At 45.4% G+C, this 24,142-nt stretch overlaps 1 protein-coding gene across 32 annotated transcripts in view; it reads left to right on the plus strand.

Moving 5' to 3' along the window:
- The window catches only part of LOC143956163 (uncharacterized), a 309,704-nt gene that overhangs the window by 257,894 nt on the left and 27,668 nt on the right, over window positions 1–24,142 (plus strand). For 8 of the 32 annotated variants that reach the window (XM_077466294.1, XM_077466280.1, XM_077466279.1 and 5 more), the window contains 5 exons: window positions 10,998–11,130; window positions 11,385–11,482; window positions 11,590–11,745; window positions 12,346–12,487; window positions 14,365–15,912. The exons of 1 other annotated variant lie outside the window; for it this stretch is intronic. In XM_077466294.1, the coding sequence (XP_077322420.1) occupies window positions 10,998–11,130; window positions 11,385–11,482; window positions 11,590–11,745; window positions 12,346–12,487; window positions 14,365–15,758 (1,923 nt within the window). In that variant the 3' untranslated portion in view covers window positions 15,759–15,912. Of the gene's footprint in view, window positions 1–9,289; window positions 10,214–10,299; window positions 10,424–10,539; window positions 10,638–10,740; window positions 10,891–10,997; window positions 11,269–11,384; window positions 11,483–11,589; window positions 11,746–12,345; window positions 12,488–14,364; window positions 15,913–24,142 lie in introns of those variants that run through there. 23 more of the 32 variants (XM_077466291.1, XM_077466293.1, XM_077466296.1 and 20 more) reach the window with 23 other exon arrangements.

Raw genomic sequence — 24,142 nt, forward strand, 5'->3', positions numbered from 1 at the left:
TTGGCAGAAAATTGACAACAATTGTCTGAAGGAGCCTACTAAACGGTCAGATTTTAGGCCAACAGTCTGTCAACAGACAATCCCCTGCCAACAATTGTACCGTGTGTACGAGGCTTTACTTCCTGATCAGACTGTAGGTCCTGGACACAGGAAGGAGTTGACCAGCTGACCTCATTAGCACACACCCTGCATCATCCACCCTCCTACTCCCAGCTCCCCTATGTACCAATATAGCATTCATGTACTTTCTGTGCAGCTTTCCATAAAATCCAGACACGTACCTTGCTGTCTTTAATCCATGTTTCCAAACGTATCTATTGTTTCGGTCTTACTTCCTTACAGACTATAGGTCATGGACACAAGAAGGAGTTGACCAGCTGACCTCATTAGCACACATCCTGCATCATCCACCCTTCCAGCTGCATTTTTTTAAAATGAAATGCAATCAATCAGTGATCACCTTTCTCGCTAAATACACAATATACAATCAGAATGTATAGTGTATGGTCACCTTTATACAAGTACATAGGAGGGAGTGGACAGAAACAATCAGTTGTCCACCCCCTGTTCGCAACTCTGCATAGTGGAAACTCGCATGCGTTTTATTTATTTTTTTGCGGGGGGGGGGGGGTGTTTTGCAACATTTTCACTCATCACACATTTTTAGAGTGCGATTTTTGCTGCGATTTTTGGTGCAGCTCATTTCTGAAATTCATGGGAACGCACAGATGTGAACGGAGCCTCATTGTTCTTGTGTTATCGCACCAATTTAACTTTCAGGCCCCATTTACATCTAGCATAGTGGGAGCGAACGTTTTGTGTCTCGTTTTTCCTGTGACACGCATACGGCAGCCCATTGATTTCATATATGTGGCTCATGAGACATGTTGGCGTTTTGTGGGTTGCGTGTATTTTACTGTGTGTTTTGCAGCATTTGCCACTCGTTTTTTTTTTTTTTAACATGGCAAAAGGTATGTTTGCTTCTGTGTTTGGTGTGCCATTAACAATTAATGGCACTCAAAGGGCAACTAGTTATTATTATTTATTTATTTATTTTTTTAACAATCAGAATGTTCCTTTATTGAACAAAATGGTACAGAGTACAGGTTATGGACAGCATCAAAGAACAAAACATATTATGCATTGACAGTTATAACGAGAGCAAAGGACACAGCAGCTACACTGACAAACAAACAGTTATACCATGGGTATACTTCAAGCAGAGGATAATCATCAAAAAACAGAGTTGTGGAAACGCCAATCTTATTGCCCAATTATGACCCAGCAGAGACAGTGTGAAGGCGATGCTACCACCCCGGCCCAAGGCAAAGCACCCAAAAAAAAGGGGGGTGCCTAGCCTACTTCGTCCATGGCTGCAACACCTTGTCAAATTTCTTGGGGCAATTCCTGTCAATGTAGGTTAACTTATATAGAGGAAGGGTAGCATTAATTGTTTTTTCCCCATGAACCCACAGAGAGAGGGAAATGGCCAATCCATCTAAGAATAATTTCTCGTTTGGCATAAAAGAAAAGGTACGTAGTAGCGGTAAGTAGCAGTAGCAGTAATTTAGTGAACCTAGGCTGTTGCTCGTAATCCTGAATTCCCAATAAAGCCATTTCGGGTGAGACCGGAAGAGCCAGCTGGAGGCGACCATTAACCGCTTCACCCTTTCCTAACCAGAGCACTTTTTGCGATTCGGCACTGCATTGCTTTAATTGACAATTGCGCGGCCGCGCTACGTTATACCAAAACAAAATTGACGTCTTTTTTTTTCCCTCACAAATACAGCTTTCTTTTAAGATCACCTCTGCGTTTTTTTATTTTGTTTGCGCTATAAACAAAAAAAGAGCAGCAATTTTGAAAAAAAACTATATTTTTTACTTTTTGCTATAATAAATATGCCCCAAAAATATATTTAAAAAAACTTTTTTTTTCCCTCAGTTTAGGCCGATACGTATCCTTCTACATATTTTTGGTTAAAAAAAAATGAATCGCAATAAGCGTATATTAATTGGTTTGCGCAAAAGTTATAGCCTCTACAAAATAGGGGATATATTTATGGAATTTTTATTATTTGTTTTTTACTAGTAATGGTGGTGATCTGCGATTTTTATTGTGACTGCGACATTATGGCGGACACATTGGACACTTTTGACATTGTTTTGGGACCGTTGTCATTTATACAGCGATCAGTGCTATAAAAATGCACTGATTACTGTGTAAATGGCACTGGCAGGGAAGGGGTTAAACACTAGGGGGGCAATGAAGAGGTTAAGTGTGTCCTAGGGAGTGATTCTAACTGTGGGGGGATGGGCTACCACTGACATGACAGGGATCACTGCTCCTGATGACAGGGGGCAGTGGATCTCTGTCATGTCACAAGGCAGAACGGGGAAATGCTTTGTTTACATAGGCATCTCCCGTTCTGTGGCTCTGGGACACTGGCGGACATTGCGCTAGCCCCGCCAATAAAAGGGGACATACAGGTACGCCCATTTGCCCACCGCTGCCATTGTGCCGACGTATATTGGGGTGCAGCAGTCAACAAGTGGTTAATGAGGTTCACCACCTCCTCCCAATACCGAACAATCCTTGGATATCTCCAGAAGATGTGAATGTACGTTCCCTCAGCATTGCCACACCTGGGACATTACTACGATCTCTGGAGGTAAATCCTGTGCAGCCCCTGGGGGGGTATAATAGACCCTGTGTAAAAATGTCACCTGCATCAACTTGTCCTTGGAGAAGAGTTAATATTAGCCTTGAGATCCTGGAAGGGGCGCAGGGCCCCTGCCAAGAACACATCCCCAATAGTTTTAAAGCTGTATCGGGCCCACACCTAGGGTCGGGAATAGAGTGGAAATGCAGAAGACAGGGGTTCCCCCACAGCGTGCGACGTTACACCAAAGAGAGACCATCGATTGGGTCAGTCAAACCTACACCTGGCCACCCCCCAAAACCCTCAAGGTCTTTCTAGTAGGAAGCGGAAGGTCAGCATAGGCCCGACAGCCCCTACAATGCCTTGAACATTTATTCACACCCCTTGAAATTTTCCTCATTTTGTCATGTTACAACCCAAAACGTAAATGTATTTTATTGGGATTTTATGTAATAGACCAACACAAAGTGGCACATAATTGTGAAGTGGAAGAAAAATAATAAATGGTTTTCATTTTTTTTTTTTTTACAAATACATATGTGAAAAGTGTGGTGTGCATTTGTATTCAGTCCCCTTTACTCTTATACCCCTAACTAAACTCTAGTGGAACCAATTGCCTTCAGAAGTCATCTAATTAGTCCACCTGTGTGTAATTTATTCTCAGTATAAATACAGTTGTTCTGTGAAGTCCTCAGAGGTTTGTTAGAGAGACTTAGCCCTTGTACACACGGTCGGAGATTCCGACAACCAAATCCGTCGGATTTTGTCTGTCTGATTTTGTCCGTCGGATTTTGTCCGAAACTGTTGCATACACTTGGTCGGACAAAGTTGTCGGAAAATCCGACGTGATGACATTATTTCATTACGATGGGACTACGTTCATGCTAGTAGCCAATAGCTTTGGTCTAGGAATTTGATCTGAGCATGCGTGGCACTTTGTCCGATCGGAATTCTCTACACATGATCGGAGTATGTCCGATCGGAGCATTTTGTAGGAAAATTTTACCAACAAGTTGGAAAACTTGGTCCGTCGGATACTCCGATGGAAACAGTCCGATGTAGACCACACACAGTTGGAATATCCGACAAAACGGTCCGATCGTACACATTCCGACGGAATCTCCGACCGTGTGTACAAGGGCTTAGTGAACAAACAGCATCACAAATGCCAAGGAACACGCCAGACAGGTCAGGGATAAATTTGTGGAGGCGTTTAAAGCAGGGTTAGGTTATAAAAAAATATCCCAAGCTTTGCACATCTCACGGAGCTCTGTTCAATCCATCATCCGAAAATGGAAAGAGTATGGCACAACGGCAAATCTACCAAGACATGGCCAGACATCTCAATTCTCCCGGAGGGTGCAGGAGACTCCTGCATTTCTGCAGCTGCTCCTGCACACCTCCTGCAAGCGCCTCCCGATGTCCCGGGAATGATCGTTGTGGTGGGAATCAGCTGTGATCACAATCTCCTTTGTATAGATTTTTAGTTGGTAGCTGCTTCTCCTTCTCTCCCTTCCATGGCTGACGGCTAAAAAGCTATACTGGGAGATCGATGTGGCTGGAGGGACAGCTGTGATCACAAATCAACCCCAGCTGCTCTGTGTACTCCCCCCCCCTTGTCCCCCGCAGCTGGCTCCTCCCCTCTCTTCTCCCACCAGCTGTGGGGGGAACTAGTAATAAGACACAGTAAGCGAGATCGCTCCTATGATAAATGAGCAGAATAAACTGTGTTTACCCTGCTCAGCTTATGAATGGACAGGAGCCTCTGTCTCCTATTCATTCATCCTTAACTTTAGTGCTGAGAAAGGGACTGGGGAATGTGTCTTCAGTCCCTTTGTCTGTCTCAAAGGGGAGATGTCAGGGGTCTGTTTAGACCCATGACATCTCACCAAAGCCCCCCAAAAAACATTGTAAAAGAATTCTGCCCTACCAACACTGTCCACTGCCCCCCCCCCCCCCCCCAAAAAAAAGCATTGTGAAAAAAATAAATAAAAACTAATTAAATTGTAAAAAAATCAATTATTAAAAATAAAAAAACATTGCCCCCACCCCCATTCCCCAGAAGAACTGTGATTGCGGGCGCAAAGTGCCACCTCCCTGAAATTTGTTTTTGCAGGTTGGGATGTCTGCATGGCTGTCCACCTAAATGTACGGGCCGGGCAAATAGAGTATTAATCAGAGAAGCGGTGTTGTCATGCGTTACCATTCATATTCTCTGAAAAATGGCCAAGAAATCATAAATTCTGCTGGGTTATGTAAACTTATGAGCACAACCGTATATCGGGTGCAAAAAAAGCACGACTGGAAGAGCATGATTGCACAGACACAGGAAGTGATGCCACAAATGGGGAGGAAGGGATATCAGGTGCAGACAGGAAGTGAGGTAACATATGAACAGGAAGTGATAGAGGGGGGGTCTAAAAAAAAAGGAAGTTCCGGGTGAGAGGTAAGTCGGGAGGAAGTAGAGAGGAGACATTGCTGGAACTGGGGGGGGGGGGTCTAAAAAAAGGAAGTTCCAGGTCAAAGGTGAGTCGGGAGGAAGTAGAGAGGCGACATTGCTGGAACTGGCTTTAGAGGCGGTAATGAGATATTATTTTATATTTACACCTAGTAACCCCCCCCCCCCCCCCCGTCATGTCCGTCCTCTTCCTCCATAGTCACTGTGGTGTATTTTATCTCAAACAGATGATGATATACACATATGACTGCAAACATATATACTGTATATTATAATCAATACAAAAATATAACCTATATATGGTATAGAGCCATATATTCAACTATATGGACGTATAATATCTCCATAAATAGAACGTCACGCTAATTGTTATAAAAAATAAGAGAGCGCAATGCCGCCCAAGTATAACTTGGCTTTAATATGGTAAAGTTAAAAACACTACAATGGTAAAACTCACATTGTGTGTAGATAGATACAGCATAAGGATTCCACTGTGGCCGCACTCCTATACCCACCTCAAGATCCCGACAGGGGAAGGGGGAGCCGAGGACGTTCAACCTAGCTGCCTGGATCCTGGCAGCACATCCAAGGCTATCCACCACCACGCTCGATGCGCAGATACTAATGCGTCCGGTCCAGCCCGTGCTGCTCTTCAAGGACACACAAACCCACATGAGCAGGATACAGGGGGGAAGAGAGTCAGGACATCACACAGTTGCCATGACAACATGTTTTCGGAGGCATGACCTCCTTCCTCAGGTCTTGGAGTGCGGCCACGGTGGAATCCTTATGTTGTATCTATCTACACACAATGTGAGTTTTATCATTTGTAGTGTTTTTACCTTAACCACATTAAAGCCGAGTGACGCTGCTAGGGCGGCTTTGCGCACCCTTCTTTTGTGTTTTGTCTAGATGTGTTCCTGCCACCCGGAGGATCCATAGAGAGCATCAGCCCCCATTGACTTGTCTATCACCAATAGCCAGCTGGAGGGCTATACCAAATTGTTGATCAGCGCACCTGCTAGTTTGTTCTTTTGTGTATAAAAAATAAAATAAAGGTTTTTATTATTTTAGTTTTTTTTTTTTTTTTTTAGTTTAGGCACTCGTGGTTTTCACCATGAATATATTAGGTATTTATTAACACAACACAGACACAGTTGTAAACCTCCCTCACTTTTGGACGGAGGGATAAAAATGTATCTGTACCTGTCTATAAGTTCAAATGACCAGCGATGCCGCTATATTATCAGTCTACAGCAGTGTTTCTCAACTCCAGTCCTGAAGGCACCCCAACAGGTCATGTTTTCAGGATTTCCCCTCAGATGAAACAGCTGTGGTAATTACTAAGGCAGTGAAACTGATCAAATCACCTGTGCAAAATAATGGAAAGCCTGAAAGCATGACCTGTTGAGGTGCCTTGAGGACTGGAGTTGAGAAACAGAGATCAAAGTTTTGTATGGATCATATGATCTCATCAGCGAAGGTGGAAAGAGACCCAGAGTCACATGACTGAAAGGATATTAACCACTTTCAGACCGGACCATTTTGCTGGTCAATGACCAGAGGTCTTTTTACAATTTGGCACTGCGCTGCTTTAACTGGTAATTGCGCGGTCATGCAATGTTGTACCCAAACAAAATTTGCGTCCTTTTTTTCCCACAAATAGAGCTTTCTTTTAAAGGTATTTGACTGACTCTGCGATTTTTATTTTTTGCGATATAAACGTAAAAAGACCGTAAATTTTGAAAGAAAATGATATTTTCTACTTTTTGTTATTAGAAAAATCCAATAAACTCAATTTTAGTCATACATTTAGGCCAAAATGTATTCAGCCACATGTCTTTGGTAAAAAAAAGTCAATAATTGTATATTTATTGGTTTGCGCAAAAGTTGTCACATCTACAAACTAAGGTACGTTTTCTGGAATTTACGCAGCTTTTAGTTTATGACTGCCCATCTCATTTCTTGAGGTGCTAAAATGGCAGGGCAGTACAAAACCCCCCCAAATGACCCCATTTTGGAAAGTAGACCCCCTAAGGAAATTGATAAGAGGCATGTTGAGCCCATTGAATATTTTATTTTTTTGCCTTAAGCGATTGAATAATGACAAAAAAATTTTTTTTTTTTTTTATTTTTTTTTTTACACAAAGTTGTCACTAAATGATATATTGCTCACACATGCCATGGTTATATGTGGAATTGTACCCCAAAATACATTCTGCTGCTTCTCCTGAGTACGGGGATACCACATGTGGTCGACTTTTTGGAAGTCTAGCCGCGTACGGGGCCCCGAAAGCCAAGCACCGCCTTCAGGATTTCTAAGGGCATACATTTTTAATTTCACTCCTCACTACCTATCACAGTTTTGAAGGCCATAAAATGCCAAGATGGCACAAAACACCCACAAATGACCCCATTTTAGAAAGTAGACACCCCAAGCTATTTGCTGAGAGGCATGTTGAGTCCATGGAATATTTTATATTTGGCACAAGTTGCGGGAAAATTACAAACTTTTATTTATTTTTATTTTTTTTCACAAAGTTGTCACTAAATGATATATTGCTCACACATGCTATGGGCATATGTGAAATGACACCCCAAAATAAGTTCTGCTGCTTCTCCTGAGTACGGGGATACCACATATGTGGGACTTTTTGGGAGCCTAGCCGCGTACGGGGCCCCGAAAACCAAGCACCGCCTTCAGGCTTTCTAAGGGCGTAAATTTTTGACTTCACTCCTCACTACCTATTACAGTTTTGAAGGCCATAAAATGCCAAGATGGCACAACCCCCCCCCCCAAATGACCCCATTTTGGAAAGTAGACACCCCTAAATTTAGGGGTACACTAGTGAGACTCACAGGTAAAAAAGCACCTAGGCTGTCAGCGACTGTATTAAAACGCTACAAGAAAAACTGTTAGCGATCGCAGGGATCAGGCCTGACTCTGCGAACGCTGCAGTTATGTGTGTTGTGTTTTGTAAGTGACAGTGATCGATCGATACTGCACTTGGGTGGGCTGGTCTGGGCTTGGTGGAGGGGCTAAACGCAGGTGCTAGCAGGTATCTGGGCTGATCCCGCTAACAATGCGTTTTGGGAAACCTAAACTGCTGGCGACGCTAATATAGATCTGATCAGATACTATATTACTAAGGGAGGTGTATGCTTTGTGCGTGGGTGTTAGCGGTACTGGCACTAACCTGACGCTGCCTGGGGCGACGCAGACCTTATCTGACCCTCAAACTTATATCACCCGCCGGGTGATCAGGGGGTTAAATCTTTATTAGGTAATAAATGGCGGGTGCCCTGAAACTATAAAAAAATAACTAACCAACCAGCGTCACCTGTAACAGTTATATGGTGATCACTGGTGAAAGGGTTAACTAGGGGGCAATCAGGGGGCTTTATGCGGTAGTATATGGGGGTCCCTAGTGCTATAAAAAGCTGCGGCGAACCTAAATACCTACCTGCCTAACTAGCGTCACCTGTCACACCAATACAGCAATCAGAAAAATGATCGCTTATTAGGCTAGGTTCACACTGGAGCGATGCAGGAACGCCACGAATCCGCGGCGGGTTCCTGCTTCGCATGCCTCCCGGCGGCAGTTCACACTGCCCTATGCGAACTGCTGGGAGTGTCAGTGAAATGTTAATGACACCCCCAGATCAGTTCGCATATCGCAGTGCGATCTGCAAACTCGGATCGCATGGTGTGAACACCCATGCGATCCGATTCTGCTGCGGACCAAAAAAGGGTCCCGTGCGAATTTGCGGTGGGTGCGGCGCAAATTCAGCCATACTATCTGTATGGCTGAACTCGAATCGCACAGAGATCGGATGTGATTTGCACTGCAGTGCGGTGCGAATCACGTCCGTTCTCATAAACCGCTGCAATGTGAACCCAGCCTTAGTGACACTGGCGACGGGGGGTGATCACGGGGTTAAACCTTTATTGGGGGGGTTAGGGGGGTAACTTTAGAACTAAAGGGGGCTAACCCTAACTGCCCTAACAGTTATTACAGTCACAAATGACACCAATGCAAAAAAATAAATAAATAATGCAATTGGTGTCACTGTGACTGGGGGGGCAGGGGTGATTGGGGGGTGATCGGGGGTGAAGGGGGGGTGAGAGTGTGCCTGGCATGTTCTACTGTGTAGTGTCGTGTTGGTGCAACTCACCGATCCTCTCTCCTCGGTGCCGGAACGAAAAATACCGACACGGAGGAGAGATTACATCACTTCCTCTGCCTGTGTTTACATTACAGGAGAGGAAGTGATGTCACGCCTCACTTCCATTCGTCAGGAGCAATCGCGAGGGGGTGGCCATGAACGAATGGCCGCCCCCTCATCCCGGATCGCTCCTGAACGGATACTGACCGCCGCTGGCACCCGCGGGAAGGCAGGGACGTACAGGTACGCCCATATGCCTGCCCGTGCCATTCTGTCAACGTACATCGTCGTGCGGCGGTCGGCAAGTGGTTAAAGTAGAATTCCATCTAAAACCTTGCTGGTCTTAAAAATGCTGCCTCCCCCTCCTAACACCTATATTAACGAACCTGTGCAAGAAAAAAAAGGTGTACTGTATATACTTACCTATTTTCAACCCTCTCTGGTCTGGTCATGTGATCCAGCTTCTGTGTGCCATCCAGTGAAATCTGCAGAGGAGAAGAGGGACCTCTGACAATGGCTGCACCATGGGAGTCTATGGGTGATGACATGGCTCCCGGCTTTCACAGTCATTATTGGGTGTTCTCTAAAGACTAGTTAGGCCTTAGGTGGATTTCTACTTTAAACCTTACCCTGGGGATCAACCATCAACCACCTGCCGACCGGTGAGGTGAGAAGGATTCTGGTAGGTCACATGACATCACTTCTATCTCCATTAATAATACACAGACCTAATCGGTGAGGTGAGGAGGATTCTGGGAGGTCACATAACAATATTGTTGCTTTTTCAAAGCAGACTGTTCACCTGGGGAAGTCTGGTGACCATTTAACCTTCAGAGTGCCTTCACCTCACTTCCTGAAACACAGGAGAAATAATGACAAGAAGATTGTAGAATCCACCAAGAAGATCACTGAGCTGCTGACAGGAGAGGTGAGCGGTGCCGGGAATTCTGGGACATTATCCAGTAACAGACAAGGGATGTGTCTGGATGGTGACTGTATCATTGTGTGTGTCAGGTTCCTATAAGGTGTCAGGATGTCACTGTCTATTTCTCCATGGAGGAGTGGGAGTATTTAGAAGGACACAAGGATCTCTACAAGGACGTCATGATGGAGAATCAGCCGCCCCTCACATCACCGGGTAAGAGGAGACTTTATTGTAAAGGAGAGAGCAGTACGGAGGCTCCACCTAGATCCCCCATCATCTGATAAACACATAGAAACAATGTATTCAGTCAGTGTGTGTGTTTCCTACAGATGGATCCAGTAATGGGAACCCACCAGAGAGATGTCCCCGTCCTCTGTATTCCTGGGATTCCACACAGGAAGATCACACCATCCCTCACCATCATCAGGTAGGTGGGAGTGAGCCACAAGTACTAAAAATGAATTCTAAGCTATGAGAACACATTCCAATATGTAATCTCTTGTTTCTTTTTACACATTTTTGGAGTTTAGGGTGAAGAACTAAAAAACATCAAACCTGAGATTAAAGAGGAAGAAGAAGAGACACTGATAAGTGGAGCTCAGCTGTCTATGGAGGAGGGTGGTCCTCTGTATTCCTGGGATTCCACACAGGAAGATCACACCATCCCCCACCATCATCAGGTAGATGGGAAGAACACAAAAAGTGACTCTAGACTGTATGAGGTTATACTCTTCTTTCAACCTATTTGTTGACACATTTTTTTTTATATTTTTTTTTAATGGCTTAGCATAAAGAACAGATGTATGTAAAAAAAGAGGAAGAAGAGGAATCGACTGAGATGGGTTTTCAGGAGTCTACAGGGGAAGTTGGGATGATAGTGACAACTAAAGAGGAGAAACCTTTTCTAGATATGAGCACGGGTGAGTAACGAACAATAAATAATGTAACTGCTTATGAATATAGATTGATGATCGGGGATATGTAGACCTTCACATCAGGTAAAAATAATCTCTACAAGGACGTCATGATGGACAATCAGCCGCCCCTCACATCACCGGGTAAGAGGAGACTTTATTGTAAAGGAGAGAGCAGTACGGAGGCTCCACCTAGATCCCCCATCATCTGATAAACACATAGAAACAATGTATTCAGTCAGTGTGTGTGTTTCCTACAGATGGATCCAGTAATGGCAACCCCCCAGAGAGATGTCCCCGTCCTCTGTATTCCTGGGATTCCACACAGGAAGGTCACACCATCCCCCACCATCATCAGGTAAGTGGGATTGAGCAACCAGAACTCAAAAATAATTCTAAGCTATGAGAACTTTCTTCTATGTAATCTCTTGTTCCATTTTACAAATGTGTTCTGTCATCTTTGAGGTTCAGGGTGAAGAACTGAAAGACATCAAAGTTGAGATTAAAGGGGAAGAAGAAGAGACATTAATGAGTGGAGCTCAGCAGTGTATGGAGGAGGGTGTACCTTTGTATTCCCGGGATTCCCCACAGGAAGATCACATCATCCCTCACCATCATCAGGTAGGTGGACTCTGTGTCTGGAGCACAGAAATATTTCAGAATTAGTGAGATGGCATTCTTCTATGTAGTCTCTTGTTTTAATACTTCTACTACTATGTATGAATTGCAGCCTTTGCTGTCTGCACCCCCCATCTTCATTTGCAGCTCCTTCTTTGAGCACCTCATATTTTCCACCCCCCTTCCCTTTTTTTTTGCTGTTTGAATCAGTTAATGTTTCTTCCTTCTATGGGCCTTAAGTCTAGTCATATGTCATCATGGGTCCTCTTCCTCCTTCTGTTTTTTTAAATTGACGTAATGCTGCTCCTTGGTTCCTGTAAGTCCAGGCTGAGGTGATCATCTGCCCCTAGGGGGTGGGTCCCTGGCTTCCATGGTGTTGAGGACATGGGCAGTAGACCTGGTTTTAGCTCTGCTTCAGGTTAGTAATGCCTACCGGTCTTGTCTGTCCCTTAGCTATTATGCACAGATACTGAAAGAGCCTGATACCAGGCCACATTATACAACTTATACTGCTTAGATTTATGAAAATAAAACACATTTGTGTCGTTTATATCTGCCTGGAGTTCGGCTTTAATAAATATTTTCTATTATTTTGGGGTTCAGGGTGAAGAACGGATTAATATAAAAGCTGAGGTTAAAGAAGAAGAAGTAGAGACGTATGTGGGGGGTGATCAGCCGTCCATGGAGGAGGTCGGGATGATTATGAAGAGTGAACAGGATGACATTTCTCCACCTTTGGACACAAGTAAGTAACAGACACTGAACCTGGGGAATGAAATGTACAATTCAATTAACCTTTGAGTGTATAAAGTGAAGCTTCATAAGAAGGAGAAGCAGCCAATTCATGAGAGGGAACTGTGGTGACCGTTGATGGAGTTTCTGTTGGTAGGGGGTAGCTTGGCACTTTGAGAACTTTACTGAGAGTCTGGGTTCTTAACTTAGGGTCCGCTGCAGAACAGAACCCTCCTATGAAGCATGCCTGGAACCGTGATGTGCAGGTCCTCCTGTGGTGGTTTTCCTCTTTGGGTTGGACATCATGGTGAAGTGTACAATGCAGTTTTGTGAAGAGCTGGTGGAGAACAACCGGGGCTCAGCTCTATTCCCCTCAAAAAGGTCTCTGTAGTCAGTGCCAGGACAGGTGTCACTGGTAGGTGATAAGACTGGATGCTTCTGGTGTGGGGACTGGAGAAATAACGTGACCTCCAGCCATGAGGTGGCACTAACCCATATGTGAGACCCATGCTAATGCGAGCAATCCAATGTACTAACAATTTATGCAAAGTTAAATAATTAGCAAATTGTATACAGCAGGGGTTGACAAATTTGCTTGGAATCTGGGAGCCAGCTAAAAAAGTTAGGAGCCAGGTCCGTGACGGCGATCTGGACCTGTCCCTGGCCTGACATGGAGACGAGTGAGGGGAAGATAGCGCCCCCAGCCCCTCACCTGTCTCCAAGTCATTGCCCATAGCTCTTAGAGGGACATTTTATTTATTTTATTTTTTTCAAATGACAAATTTTTTTTAAATTGCATTTTAGTGTAAATATGAGATGTGAGGTCTCTCTGACCCCAGATCTCATATATAAGAGGACCTGTCATGCTTTTTTCTATTACAAGGGATTTTTACATTCCTTGTAATAGGAATAAAAGTGACACACATTTTTTTTTTTAAAAGAACAGTGAAAAAAAAAAAATAAATAAGAATTTTTTTTTTTTTTAAACGCGCCCTGTCCCGCCAAGCTTGCGTGCAGAAGCGAATGCATATGAAAGCGGTTTTCAAACCACACATGTGAGGTATCGCTGCGATCGGAAGAGTGAGAGCAATCATTCTAGCCCGTTCAACCTGTAGAATTTTTTAAACGTCACCTATGGAGATTTTGAAGGGTAAAAGTTTGTCGCCATTCCATGAGTGGCCGCAATTTTGAAGCGTGACATGTTGGGTATCGATTTACTCAGCGTAACATTATCTTTCACAATATAAAAAAAATTGGGCTAAGTTTACTGTTGTCTTATTTTTTTTTTATTAAATAAATTATTTTTCCCCAAAAAAGTGCGCTTGTAAGTCTGCTGTGCAAATACGGTGTGACAGACACTATTACAACAACCACCATTTTATTCTCTAGGGTGTTAGAATAAAAAATATATATCATGTTTAGGAGTTAGGCTGGCAGGCAGGGGAAGCTCCATTAGCATTGCTGGTTGTCATTCCAACGGCCACCACAAGAGGGCGCCAGATTCCAGAAGGAACCATAGGATCGTAGAACGCCTCAAAGCCGGGGGCTCAATTACCGGCTGCCGGCGGCACGGCCCGACGCAATCACACCGGGGGGGTCCACGGAGACAGGATACCCCCAGCTGTGCTGCCCCAGGCGCCAGGTCACTAAATCTAGTTGCAAAAGCGACCTGGCGCCCGGGTTTTGTCGAGCCCTGGTATACAGACTCCAGTATGAACACTTTTCTGATTAATTTTGGAGGCTGAACAGGAGGTCAGATTTGAGATACGAATTTTCCACTTATTCCACATGTACAGAGATGGAGCTAAAACTCCAGTTATTTGTGAACTACAGAAATGGTTTCATTTTTTCTCTTTTTTTTTATTTTTTTTTTACATTTCTTTCCAACAGATGGATGTGATGTCAGGAATTCCTCGGAGAGACGTCTTCTATTATCTGCTGATTGTAAGTCAGAAGATAATGTCATCACACAGGATCCTCCAGGAGGAAATCCAAATACACCAAATATACATCACAGACCTTCCTGTCCGGAGACATCAATGGATCCCTCTGATCAGGGGGAATCTTCTCATCAATCACATACTATGATTGGAAATATCCATGTAAGATCTCACACTGCAGATCCATCAACAGATCCTTCTAATCCCGAGGAATCTTCCTCACCCCATGAAGGAGCTCACCGAGGTGACAATCTATTCTCATGTTCTGAGTGCGGGAAATGTTTCACTCGGAAAGAAGCACTTATTGTACACCAGGAAATTCACACGACTGAGTGTCCTTATTCGTGTTCAGAGTGCGGGAAATCTTTCACTCATCAAGGAACCTTTGTTAGACACCAGAGAATTCACACGGGGGAGCGCCCTTATTCATGTTCAGAGTGCGGGAAATCTTTCAATCAGAAAGGGGCCCTTGTTAGACACCAGAGAATTCACACAGGTGAGCGTCCTTATTCATGTTTAGAGTGTGGGAAATCTTTCACTCAAAAAGGGGCCCTTATTGAACACCAGATAAGTCACACAGGTGAGCGTTCTTATTCATGTTCAGAGTGCGGGAAATCTTTCACTCTTCAAGGAGCCCTTGTTAGACACCAGAGAATCCACACAGGTGAGCGCCCTTATTCATGTTCAGAGTGCGGGAAATCCTTCACTCAGATAGGAGGTCTTGTTAGACACCAGATAAGTCACACAGGGGAGCATCCTTATTTATGTGTAGAGTGTGGAAAATCTTTCACTCTGAAAGGAAACCTTGTGAAACACCAGAGAAGTCATACAGGTGAGCGTCCTTATTCATGTTCAGAGTGCGGGAAATCTTTCAACAAGAAAGATCATCTTGTTAAACACCAGCGAAATCACACAGGTGACCGACCCTATTCATGTTCCGAGTGCGGGAAATCTTATGTTTGTAAAGAAGACCTTATTAGACACCATATAATTCACACAGGTGAGCGTCCTTTTTCATGTTCAGAGTGCGGAAAATCTTTCAATAAGAAAGATAATCTTGTTAAACATCAGAAAATTCACACGGGCGAGCGCCCCTATTCATGTTCAGAGTGTGGGAAATCTTTCATTTGTAAAGGAAACCTTGTTAAACACCAAAGAATTCACACGGGCGAGCGTCCTTATTTATGTACAGAGTGCGGAAAATCTTTCACTTATAAAGGAGACTTTGTTAAACACCAGAGAAGTCACACAGGTGAGCGTCCCTATTCATGTTCAGAGTGCGGGAAATCTTTCACTCGGAAAGGACAACTTCTGAAACACCAGAGAAGTCACGCTATGCTCTAAGTGCGGGGGTGAGTCATCTTAATTTCTCCAGCTTGTCATTGTCCTTCCCCCTGTGCTCATAAGACTGGGTACAAGATATATCCTCTTATTGCCACATGTGAATACAATTTTTTTATGAATGTGTTTATATCTCAATAAAGTTTTCTATGCATTAGATTGTGTACTTCACTGTCTTCTCTTTATGTCATATGGCTGAGCATTAGAGCACAGAAAAATCCTTCGCTCTGAAGGGAAACCGTGTGAAACACCAGAGATGTCACACAGGTGAACTAGGGTGGCCTCATTTCCAAACTGCCATTCGGGGACATCACCCCCTCCCCCCCATGCTGCAGAAAAAATGACACGTTCTTCAGGATGTAATAACCGCCAAGGGTCGATCAGATGCAGGAGTTGCAGATCTGCCTTCAGGCGCTTGAGACGAGCAAAGGGGAGATGAGACGAGCCACGAGATACATCCAATAAAGGATCCATGGCGAAATTGAGATCACCCCCAAAAACCAGCATCCATCCCCTCCACAAACTCCAACAGCTCAGGGAGGAGAGCCTGCGGGATCTGGGTGATCCACATTCGGAAAATAAACATTGGCAAAGGTGACCTGCATGCCACACACCTTCCCCTTAAGGAGGAGAAAGCGACCCTGGGTATCTGTCCGCATCGCCTCATAAGTCCAAGGGACTGATTTGGACACCAGGATGCTGACCCCCTTAGATATGGAGATGGGTGAAGATCTGTGATACACCGTCGGAAAGTCCCTTTTGATTAATTTAGGAACCCGATCTCCACAGAAATGCGCTTCCTGTAGAAAAGCTATATGGGTTTGACTTTTCCGCAAATCAGCCAAAAGCTGAGAGCATTTATCAGGCACATTGAGGCCTCTCACATTAAGGGAGGTGACCTTGAGACCCATAGCGCACCTTAACCAGTATGTGGTTGTATGAAGCTGTGGGGTGAATTCCCCACCAGTTGGCTCCAGGTGAGAGGGGGAGAAGAAAAAGAAAGACGGGGAGAAAGAACAAAATGAAGGGAGAACAGGGCAGCGGAGAGGGGAAGGAAAAAAATGATCAGTCTGAAGTGAAGTACACTCGACCGGACTTTTCGACAGACTTGGTCCGGCAGACTGGAATCTGTCGGACAATTCGATGGTGTGTGGGCTCCAGCGGACTTTTTCTTTCCAAAAGTCCGGTGGACCTAGAAATAAAACTTACTTCAAATCTTCCCGACAGACTCGAGTCCGGTCGAAAAATCCGGTCGTCTGTGTGCTATTCCGACGGACTAAAACCGACGCTAGGGCAGCTATTGGCTACTGGCTATGAACTTCCTTTTCCGACATCATCACGTTTGAATCCGGACTTTTGGAGTGATCGTGTATGGCCAAGTCCGTCTGTTTGAAACTCCAGCGGACCTCAGCTGCAAAGTCCGTCGGATTGTCTGCCGGACCAAGTCTGCCGAAAAGTCCGGTCGTGTGTATGCGACATAAGGACTGCAAGAGAGCACAAAAAGCACCCAGGTAAGGGTCCACCCTATCTAGGGGGTGGTAGAGGCGCTAGGAACAGCACATGAACAGATAATGAAAATCAGCAAAAACAATAAGTTCAGAGATGTACAGAATGGGAGCAACGAGAAACATAATAGTTATTATGTAGCCACTCGAAAAGAAACCACACAATGCAAACGGTGCTGAGAGGGTGTATCGGTGGAGATGCGGAGACCAAAAAACTCCAGGCATTGTAAGAGGGGGGAGAAAGGGCCCCCGCATCTAATCCTGAAACACCAGGATAGGTAAGTAGAATGTACATCCAATGTTGTTAATTAGTAGGCTAAAAAACATGAACGTGGATGGACTCTAATAGAGTAGCTCAATGAAAGGTGAGTCCGCTAGACAGGCCCTGTATCCCCACAATCAGATGAGTGTCAAAAATGTAAAGAGGGGGTGGAGCTATACATTCAGCTTATATGTATATAGAGTACAAGGCCTCCATTAGAGAAAGCCACCGAGAAATATAGAACTAATAGCTGATTCAGGCTTAGAAGAGCTAGAGATTATGGGGAAGGGAGCCTGCCCGCAGACTGACATTTTTTAAACCGGGGTCCCTCCCCCCCCGCTGACAACCAACAAAGGCGGCAAACAAGGGGGCCACACTTCTGGTAAAGCACGTCACCTGAAGGTCAGGAGGCAAGAAGCCATAGAAGCAGGTCTCTGAAGTCACTGACCCTCATATAGGGGAGTATAATGAGAATGGAATGACCCCAACATTGAGGCTTGTATTGAAATGCAGTTCTGAAAAGGCCCAAGGGGGGTGGTGGTTGCTGAAGTAACAGTCTTCACAGTTGAAAATGGGAGTGTGAGGTCAGAGGGCCCGAGAACAACATCAGCTGAGATGGAACAAAGCCAGCGGCTCCACTAGAGGAACTATAGACTCAAACAGAGACAACAGCAAGTCATGAAGTTCCCAACCTGAAAGTCCCGATAGGCAAAATCCACCGCATTAATTGCTTCGGTAACAGTTCATCTAAAGAATTAAACAGTCAAGCCTCAGGAGTGTTCAGAGCAGATCTAAGAGCCTCCCGACTAGAGGCCCGAAATCTAGGTTGTCTAATCCTCTGTGGTCTCCGCAAAGGTGGGCCAGAAGCCTCCTGGCTAAGCAGGTAATCAAACCAGTTGGGTACGCTGACAGCAGGCCTGTCCAAGAAAATAAACACTTCCAGAAGCTAGATGGAAGGGACAGCCCCATCAGCAAGTTGCCTCTGCCTCTTGGATTACTTCAGGGAAAGGGGCGCATTGGCCCCCGTAGGGCCTGTGTTTGCCTAGAGACGTTGGGATAGATCCAGATAGATGCACCATTAAAGTCAATTGGACCAGGCCTGGTGTATGATTTCCTCTTTTATGGTGTAAAAATTGACCCTACAAGGGACAGCCTCAGGAATACCTGAGGGAAGAGGGGCTATCAGCCATCTGCAGGAGTTTCTGGGTGTTGTCTGTGTGACCTGTGTGCAGTATACACCTTTATCCAACTATTTAGCTATATTGCTCTTCTGTAATTGAGCTATCAGCCATCTGCAGGAGTTTCTGGGTGTTGTCTGTGTGACCTGAGTGCAGTATACACCTTTATCCACGTATATAGCTATATTGCTCTTCTGTAATTGAGCTATCAGCCACCTGCAGGAGTTTCTGGGTGTTGTCTGTGTGCCCTGAGCGCAGTATACACCTTTATCCACCTATTTTGCTCTTCTCTAATTGAGCCATCTGCAGGAGTTAGTTGGTGTTGTGTGCCTCCAGCACAGCACAGTATACACCGGTATCTACCCTTTAATTCCTGTTGTTCTATAATAAAGGCATCTGCAGGAGTTAGTGGGTGTTGTGTACCTCCAGCACAATATACACTACCCAATTGCTGGTTTTCCCATCTCCCTTCAGGCCATTACCATGTCTGGAAGGCCAACAAGGAGAGGCAGACAGGCACGAGCCAATAAAAGAGGGCAAGCAGGCTCTGTGTCTAGAGACAACAGTGCTGGTCGTGGACACGGTGCATCGTCATCAGCACATGGCCATGGGACACGCTTGCCCTATTTTTCGGCAGCTGGACGTGTTGAGCCGCATCATGCCGAAGACTTGGTAGAGTGGATGACCTCTTCATCCTCCTCATCCTCTCTCACCCAGGCTCAGGGTACTAGCAAAGCAGCTGCCAATGCATTCTCTTCCCTCGTCTCAATGTCATCATCAGTGACTCCTTCTCTAGACCCACCACATCCTCCTGAGGAATCCCCTGAACTCTTTGAGCACAGTGTTGGGTACATGCTTTAGGAGGATGCCTTGTGTTTTGTAGGCTCTGATGATGATACTCAGCTAGAGGAAGACAGTAGCGTGAGCACAGAGAGAGGGGATGCTGAAGAAGGACAGCAATCTAGCAGTCATGTTCCACATACTGCCAGGTTTGCTCCAGCGATGAAGAGGTAGGAGATGATGAGGGCACTGACTCCATGTGGGTGCCTGGTAGGAGAGAGGAGGAGGAGGAGGCACATCTCCAACGAGGCAGGATGCCCTCCGGGGGTCAGCTTAGGGGCAGCACACCGACTGAATCACTCCGCCTGTGCAGGGCCGCTGCATGGCCTCCCTGATCCTGCAAAGCCTGCGGAAGGATCCTCGTATTCTTCGGGTCAAGGAGAGGGACCATTACTGGCTGGCCACTCTCCTTGATCCACGGTACAAGGGTAAGGTTGCAGAGCTTATCTTGCCGTCGCAGAGGGAGCAGAGGATGAGACATCTCCGGGAGGCCTTGCAGAAAGGTCTGTGCAACGCGTTCCCAGAGACTAGGAGGTTACAAACTCCTGGTCCTGGACAACGTGTTGCTGAGGCATCGGTCAGAAGGACCGGTGGAGAAGGTGGCCGTCTGACCGATGCGTTCAGACAATTTTTTAGTCCGCAGCCCCAAGGTATGATCAGTTCCAGCAACCATGGCCAGCGTCTGATTTACATGGTGCAGGAATACCTAGGGGCAAGGTCAGACTTGGACTCCTTTCCCACCGAAAATCCTCTGGCTTAGTGGGTCTTAAGGATGGATCACTGGCCAGAGCTTGCACAGTATGCAATTGAGCTACTGGCCTGTCCTGCATCCAGCGTTCTTTCGGAACGCACCTTCAGTGCTGCTGGTGGCTTTGTTACCAATCACAGGGTGCGCCTGTCCACCGACTCGGTTGATCGACTGACTTTCATAAAGATGAATCAGTCTTGGATCACCCACAGCTACCAAGCACCTGAAGCTCATGTAACCGAATAATTTTTTTTTTGAAATATCACATCCCTTCAAGACTGCCTATGCTGATACTGAGTGACTGTCCTGTTATGTTGACTGTCTATCCTCCGCTGATATTTTGAAAGAACATTTTTGGTTCTGGGTGATGCCACCAGCCCAATTTTTCAGCCCCTGTTTAACAGAGGCGTGTAATTACAATTTTTGATGCAATGCTTTGCAGCAGGGCTCATTCCTGCACTACAACTAGAGTATATGGGAGAGGTTGCAGTGTATAGGCCCAATTTTTCAGCCCCTTTTTAACAGGGGCATGTAATACAAGTTTTGATGCAATGCTTTGCAGCAGGGCTCATTCCTGCACTCCAACTAGAGTATCTGGGAGAGGTTGCAGTGTCGTGGCACCAGCAAGCAGTGCCTAAGGCCCAATTTTTCTACCACTGTTCAACAATGGCATGTAATTACAATTCTTGATATAATCGTTCACAGCAGGGCGCTCCAGCGCCCACCAAGAGTCACTTTGAGGGCTTTCACTGTTGTGGCAACACCAACACCTTGTTCCGCCATTTCTGCAGAGCATATAGGGCAGACCCCTACTTTCAAACATCCAACTTACAAATGTCTCCTACCTTTTTAGGACAATATCTTGCATATTAGCCATTAAAATTAGCACTTTTTATTTCAAACATTCGAGTCCCATAGACTTCAATGGGGTTCTAAAGTTCGCACAAATTTTCGGTCCATTCGAAAGTTTTGGTGCGAACTGAACCCGGCGGGTGTTCGGCTCATCCCTACTCCTTAATTACATTGGAACAAATGAGAGTCTTACAGACACATAACACAATGCAAGTGTAGCGCCGGCTCCTGAAGAGCATGCGCTATGTGTTTTTGTCATCTAATATTCCTGGAACCGCAGTTTGGTTTTGTGTTAAATTACACAAAATTTTGGCCTCAGTACCAGCCTGGTTGGATTGCATGGTGTTCTGTCTGACCATGGGTGGCACTGTCATCTCTGGCAGGTGATGGAACGCAGTCCAGTTGGGTGCATTGAGTGTCTATTCTCTCTCTGAACCAGCCCAGTGGGAGTTTCCTCTTGCTGTGCATTCGGGGAGAGGGTACTTAAGGTGCTAATGTCACGTGCTTTGGGGGTTCCGGTCCAGAAGTGCTTTCTGTCTGTTTGGTCCTGATTCTCCTGACCAGCCCCCAGGGCTCTCATGGCCTGGGGTGCGGATCCACCCAATTTCAAGTCTTGGGGCTGGCTGGCCCGAGGCAAAGTAACTGAAGGAAGGATTTGTAGGTGGTCCGGTGCCATCTCGGTTTGTGGAGAGGCCCAGAAACTGAAGAAGTATCCAGGGGAAGACTCTTCGGGAGAAGGCCATGTAAAGGTTGGCTTCCCAGAAGGAGCCTGGAGGCTCAGTTGAAAGACCCCAAGTGAATCTGATCTCGTATGGTACCGCCGGACCGGCTGCAAGATACTGGTGCTGTACGAGGGTTCTCTAAGCTGTTTACATCTTTCAGTAATTCAAGTGTTTTACAACAAGTCTGTGGTGGAGACTTTATTCAAGCGTCCTATAGCAAGTCTGTGGCAGAGACTTTGCTTTGTTTGAACACTCTATCAGCTGCTAGGCCAAGTGAGAGAGGGACTATCCGATAAGGGTGAGGATCCAGTTGTGAATGGCTATTCTCTGGATTTCCTAATGTGAGAAACTCTTTTCTAATTTACTAAGTTCCAAGAGTACCTGGACTTTCTACCTAAACCCTCTAACCCTACTTTGAGAGACTGTGTTTGTTTATTCTTCTTCGCAAATAAAAATCCCTAGAACGGATCTGTTGTCAGTCTCTGCAGTTCTTGGGCCATCTACCTCGGGAAACCCCTACACATACACGAGGTCAAGAAGGTAACGGTAAGCCAACCAAATAAGCCGCTCCTTCGGGAGTCAGTGCTACACAAGGCAGGCAAAAAAATGATGGACAGGAAAAACACAGCAGGTAAGCAATTAACATACATTTTTCTGTGCTTTTATCTGCAATTTTCTATGATGGTTACAGGATCTGGTGATTTTTTTTTTTAATTGCAGTGTTATCTTATAATAATCACATACTGGAAATAGATGAGACTCCCCTTTAATGACTTTACTGTCAGGGTGGAGATCTTTACCAATTATATTGAGTGGAACAAAACATCAATTCATGGTGGACTGTAGAGACAGGAAGAGCCTCATTGTAGAGGAGGAAGTGATGTCAGGTGCAGACAGGAAGTGAGGTAACAAATGAACAGGAAGTGATGTAGGGGTCCAGACAGGAAGTTCCTGGTGAGAGCAGTGTGTTGTGAGGGAGTAAAGAGAAGATGTTTGAGCTGGAAGCAGAGGAGGTAATAAGATATTACTTTATAAGGTAACCCCCATTATGTCTGCCTATCTACTTCTATATACACTCACCGGCCACTATATTAGGTACACCTGTTCAGTTGCTTGGTAACACAAACTGCTAATTAGCCAATCACATGGCAGCAACTCGGTGCATTTAGGTATCTACACGTGGTGAAGATGACTCTCTGAAGTTCACCGAGCATCAGAATGGGGAAGAAAGGGGATTTTAGTGACTTTGAACATGGCATGGTTGTAGGTGCCAGACAGGCTGGTCTGAGTATTTCAAAAACTGCTGCTCTGCTGGGATTGTCACACACAACCATCTCTCAGGTTTGCAGAGAATGGTTTGAAAAGGAGAATATATCCAGTGAGTGGCAGGTGTGTGGAGGAAAATGCCTTGTTGGTGTCAGAGGAGAATGGGCAGACTGGTTCCAGATGATAGGCAACAGTAACTCAAATAACCACTCGTTACATCCAAGGTATGCAGAATACTATCTCTGAATGCACAAAACATCGAACCATGAAGCAGATGGGCTACAGCAACAGAAGACCATGCCGGGTGCCACTCCCGTCGGGTAAGAACAGGAAACTGAGGCTACAATTCGTCAGGCTCAATTTCAGCTGCGACATTCAGATGGTAGGGTCAGAATTTGGCGTATACAACATGAAAGCATGGATCCATCCTGCCTTGTATCAGCAGTTCAGGTTGGTGGTGGGGGTGTAATGGTGTGGGGATATAGTACCAATTGAGCATCGCTTAAATGACACGGCCTACCTGAGTATTGTTGCTGACCATGTCCATCCCTTTATGACTACAGTGTCCCCATCTTCTGATGGCTCCTTCCAGCAGGATAATGCACCATGTCACAAAGGTCCAATCATCTCACCACTGGACAATGAGGTCACTGCACTCCAATGGCCTCCACACTCAGCAGATCTCAATCCAAGAGAGCACCTTTGGTATGTGGTGGAACAGGAGATTGGCATCATGGATGTGCGGCCGACAAATCTGCAGCAACTGTGTGATCCTGTCATGTCACTATGGAGCAAAATCTCTGAGGAACGTTTCCAACACCTTGAATTTTTGCCTCAAAGACCTAAGACAGTTCCCAAGGCAAAAGGGGGGCAAACCCCATACTAGCAAGGTGTACCTAATAAAGTGGCTGGTGAGTGTATATAATCAACACATGGTTTTCATGTTGAATATATTTGGTTTTTATTGATACAACACAAACACGGTTGTATACCTCCCTCACCTTTGGACGGAGG

This window comes from Lithobates pipiens, unplaced genomic scaffold (assembly GCF_037356315.1).
Source record: "Lithobates pipiens isolate NorthernLeopardFrog02 unplaced genomic scaffold, aLitPip1_a1.2 Scaffold_35, whole genome shotgun sequence".
Taxonomy (NCBI): Eukaryota; Metazoa; Chordata; class Amphibia; order Anura; family Ranidae; genus Lithobates; species Lithobates pipiens.